The sequence below is a fragment of the Eutrigla gurnardus genome, assembly GCF_963514095.1.
Source record: "Eutrigla gurnardus genome assembly, chromosome: 23".
Classification (NCBI taxonomy): Eukaryota; Metazoa; Chordata; class Actinopteri; order Perciformes; family Triglidae; genus Eutrigla; species Eutrigla gurnardus.
This window is the reverse complement of record NC_139934.1, coordinates 15,689,605-15,694,663: the sequence shown is the minus strand read 5'-3', so window position 1 is coordinate 15,694,663 and position 5,059 is coordinate 15,689,605. Positions and strand designations below refer to the sequence as shown.

Genomic DNA, 5,059 nt, shown 5'->3' with positions numbered 1-5,059 from the left:
TATTCAGTGTATCTAGCAAGACACGTCGGCTGGTTTACCACAGCTGGATGAATCCAAATCTGGATTGAAGAAGACTTGAAATTGAGATTGAGACCATAAACTCATGTTTACAATGTTTACTGAGATAACTTTCTCATAGACTTCCATGTAATTGGAATTATGTTTCCAAACCAGAGGAGTCGCCTCCTGATGGCCAGTAGAGAGAATGCAAGTTTAATCTTCAGCTTCACTCTTCAGAACCGGAGGTTGCCTCCTGGTAACACACGTTTGGTATAACCTCTATATAAAGATATCTGAGCAAACTGCTGTTTACAACCTGCCTGGTCCGATAGTTCCTTGCTCTGTTGGACTTGATTGTGCACTGTGCGTGAAGCGTATGTGATGTGTGTGTGTGTGTTTAACAGATGTATGGATGATGTGACTGCAGTGACGTAAGGTCCTGACTGACTCAGACAGTGTCACGGCATCTATACGTCTTTGTCGTAGCAGAAAGGACAGCACTGACAACCGGGCTCAGTTTGTCTCTTTAAGCCAACATCACATCACAGAAGGTGGGGCGGAAAAATGGGAGGGTGGAATTTGGGGGGGTGGGGGGGATTGGGGGCGCCCCAGCTCTGACCCGTCCCAGCTCAGCCTGGCCTGTTACGGTATGAAGTGACGAGGAGGATAGAGGAGACGGGGGAGAAAGCGACTGTATCGCCGACATCGAACGAGGGATCAGAGTGACAGAGAGGGGAGGAGAGAGGGGAGGGAGACAGAAGAGCAAAGGGGAGGGTTTAGGGAAATAGATTTGAGAGAGAGAGAGAGTGAAAAACTGTGTGTGTGTGCGTGTGTGTGTGTGTGAGAGCGAGAGAGAGAGGGGGAGAGAGAGACACAGAGCATTTGAAGCACGCTGCCAGCACTCACTCGGTAATGCACTGTGAACAGGGACAAGCAAGAGAGCGAGTCACAGACACACACACACACACACACACACACGTACATGCCTCCTCTGTCACACACCCTCACACCCATATACCTTCACACTCCTTCATACACATACACACACACACACACACACACTCCCTCACACGTGTTCGCTGAGGCAGAGAGCTGCCTTGTTCGGGAGACACACACTTTTCCCTCTCTCTCTCTCTCTCTCTCTCTCTCTCTCTCACACACACACACACACACTCATGGACACACTGTGCAGCTGGACTCAACAGAACCAGACCGGACTACTGTCACCCACCGGAGGAGACTTTGCATGGCCAGCGGCAAAGCAGCATCTACCGTAAGCCTACCTGCCGCCCCCCCGCCTCCCCCCTCTCCCCCTTTCACCTTATCTCCCTCCTCGCCTCTCTGTCTCCCTCCATTCATTCATCCCTCGTTCTCCCAGCTGCGAGGCGGCGTGCGTGGCTGAAGGACACAGCGCTGCGCTCTGCTGTGGAGGAGCGCGCTGCCGAGAGAGTTGGAGAGCCCGATCCGATAGGGGGGACAGATAGACTCCCTCCCTCCCTCTCCCCTCGTTCTTTCTGTGTGCCTGTCCGTCTCTCCATCCCTGCGCTCTCTCGTTCATGAATGTCACCTCTGTCTCTGCTGGATTTATCAAGCCCCTCTGTTCCCCCCCCTTCTTCTCTCAGGGTGCGGGTGAACGCCAGGGTGATGCCAGGAGAGCTTGAAAGACTGTAGAGGAAACAAGCCGCACTCCATCCAGCAGCGTCCCTCCGCACCCCTTCATCCTCGTCCCAGCTGGCAGGGCTGATGCCTCAGGTCGGACAGCCTCCACTTCTTCGTCTACTTCCCTCGCTCTGACATTGTTTCAGTTGGAGACATTTTACAGGTGAGGGACAGAAAAAAAAGGAGCAGTGTCACTCCAGTTATTTTCGGAGAGAGTTGACATTTTTTTTTTGTCCCACTGAAATGGTTTGATCTGCAGGATTCAGCGGGTTAAGAGGACTAAATGTGATTTTTTTTTTGGGAAGCATTATGCAGCGAATGGTTCTGTGGAGGAATCCTTTGGGACACGGCTGAATCGAACTTCACTGGAGCTCCAGGAGGAGGATAAGGGGAAACTCGGACTGGGACGGAGGCACCAGGGCACATCGTATGGTTACGGTGCACATTTTTTGGGGTGGATAACATGACTTGTCCCAACAGAGGAACGGTGACGTTTAAGGCTTCACCTGAACCTCACTTGCAAGAAATAAACAACTCAAAGGACATTTAAAGGCAAACACTAATTAATCCCAACCTCAGCGAGGTTTTAGTTTTGGGTGGGCCTTTGACGGATCCACCCTTATTACCTCCACCTCTTCCCCCGCTGCTTCGGTCCACCCTCACAAGCTCCCTCCTCCGCTCTGCACCCCTCCATTAGCAGTGCTCCGTCGCCCTGGGTGAGCGGGCAGGGGGGTGGCCCACGGTACCCCCCGACACCTGGGAGCCACCGAGCCGCCAGACGCTGGTGAGCCGGCGGCAGGGTCAGTGCTGGGAAGATGGCTGCTCTCGCCAGCTCCCTCATTCGCCAGCGCAGGGAGGTCAAGGATCCCCAGGCAAACCGGCAGATCGCCAGCAAGCGCAAGCCGTGCCCAAAGAGCAACAAGTCGCTGTGCCAGAAGCAAATCCTCATATTAATATCGAAGGTTCGACTATGTGGCAGTCGAGGGAGAAAACTGGAAAAAAGACCAGGTGAGTTCCCGCAGGTCTTTCTTTCAAACTCTCCCGTTTTCCTACTCCTTGCTCACTTTCTCTGCTCCGTTTTCTGCATGTACTGGATAACTGGATTTTGATGGTTGACTTGCCAGACTACAGATTAATCCTCAACTGTAAAGCCTCAATAGAGAACATCCCCAGCCTGTAATTTCTAGTGCCGGACTTAATCAAAATCTGGGAAACATCCCAGCACATCTTCCTGGTAGCTGTACACAACATGTCCTGTATTTATGGTTGTAAAGGAAATTCACACAGTCAAATCCGGCTTAATACACACAGATTTGCACCAGCGACCAGAGGCATAACCTCGGCCCGTGTTGTGACTCTGTGATGACTCTGTTTAGGCGCATGTCAACACATCCCATCACACACTGGTAATCTGCAAACACACGATGAACTTGGCTCATACATACGGTGATTTACTGCGATATAAAAATGTCAAGAGTCGCCTCATTTGCAATTCTGGGGGCCATTACTCTGCCGGCGCTTCCCTCAGGGCAAGTGAAACACAGTGCGGCCTAATTCCTCTTGTGTTGTTTGCATGTTAAATGTAATTGCAAAATTATTCAATGAAGCTAAATGAGACATTGACACTTTATCTGTGGGGTGAGAGCGTCTGTGCTACATATGGTGATGGTTTTTGACATTACGAGCCGAAGATAAATTGAAGAGTAACGATGGTTAAATGTTGATGTCTTATGGTTTTTCAGAGGTTCTTTGCTCTTTTAGATCTATTTGGAAATACAGTTTAGATTGAGAAAAGGAGAGGCAGGACTGAGCAGGGCTCACACCCGTGGACCGTTTGTCCATGAACAAAATGTACTTTTGTAGGTCAGACCACTTTGGTGCCAATGTTTGATTTTATATTAGGAGTATTAGTATAATATACTCAGCATTTTCCATTTATGAAAAGCTCTCAAGAATAGCAATGATAGAATAGCAAATAAGTAATATTTGGCTACTGTTCTTTTTTGGATACATTATTTTGGAGAATGATGTCATATTTTCTTTTTAGGATGTCAAATTTTGTTTTTTTGCTTTTGCTTTTTTTTCAAAGTTTACATTCTTTAAAGACACATTTTTTCTTTTTTTTTTTACACGTTTTTATTAAAAACTATCCGTCTTCTAACTTTTTAGGTAAACACTGTAATATATTTGTACATAGATGATGGGTTCTGGATAACTGTTCCCTGAACCTCTGCAGTCTGCATGCGTGTGCATGATCCTTTTTTCCACGTCTACCTCCCTGCATTTCGACACACAGTTAGTGTGTGTGTGTGTTTCCTTTTCCGCCCCGTGTAAGTGTGTTAGTGCGTTCGGAGATATTTATTACCTTGGTGTGCCAAGTTCATCATGGTAATTACGTGGGGAACCTCTAACGTGGGAAGCAGCATCTGCCATGGAGGCGGCTGCTCTCTATATTGTAATTACAGTAGTAAAGTATGTTGGACAGGTCGTGGCAGTGCCAGGTCTTTGGGAAAAGGCCAGCCGTGCGCCATGCCCATTGTCTGAAACCAGTTCCTTTCCAAATGGCCACAGTGTTTCTCACTGATGGATTTATTATGGGAATTGTGTTGACCAGGTATACAGTTAGAGAAGCATTACCAGCTTCACCATTTACAGGGGCTGTGCTACGTACCACACGTGAGAGTGTTTGCCCTTCTCATACGTGTATGTGTGTGTGTATGTGTGTGTGTGTGTGTGTGTGTGTGTGTGTGTGTGTGTTTAGAATAGGTAGGGCATTATCAGACTGAAGGATTTTCCCATGCGGTCATAATGACGGGCTCAGCACGGGATGTGGTATAATTGTCTTTTGTTTTTTTATGTTATTTATCATAATTGTAGTGATGTATGAATAAGCGTCATTATTAGGCTATCATCAGGTATATTGTTGCATTAAGTAAAAGCAAAAATGTTGGCACAAGGTGGAGTACTTGTTCTGGATATGTATGTAAGTATGTAGGGAGAGAGGACGGACCCACCGATCTACATCCCATCTCCTACATTTACTTGGTAAACTTTGTGGTACTTGTCCCGCCCCCTTCCACTGTGATTGACCAGATGGGTAAAACAAGCATTTACCCATATACTTTATATAAAAAGTGGACATAGTCACCATGGTGTCACCCGTTGATTTGTGCAATACACACACACACTTGACGACATTGTGGTCATCGCATTCTTGGAATTTTTGCAGCCAGTGAACAGAAGTGATCATATTTGGACTGTGGAGGAGCGACGGGTGGATTTTCCAGTTTCTCATAGACTTCTATACAATCAGACTTCTTTTTGCAACCAGAAGGGTCGCCCCCTGATGGCCAGTAGAGCGAACGCACCTTTAAGGCACTTTATATTTGGCTTCACTTTT

General features: G+C 47.6%; 1 protein-coding gene across 1 annotated transcript in view; it reads left to right on the top strand.

Annotated features, from left to right (window-relative positions):
• The first annotated feature begins 1,800 nt into the window (after positions 1-1,800).
• The window catches only part of fgf11a (fibroblast growth factor 11a), an 89,943-nt gene continuing 86,684 nt past the window's right edge, over positions 1,801-5,059 (top strand). The window contains exon 1 of the mRNA XM_084002320.1: positions 1,801-2,667. Coding sequence (XP_083858446.1) covers positions 2,475-2,667 — 193 coding nt within the window. The 5' untranslated portion in view covers positions 1,801-2,474. The remainder of the gene's footprint in view (positions 2,668-5,059) is intronic.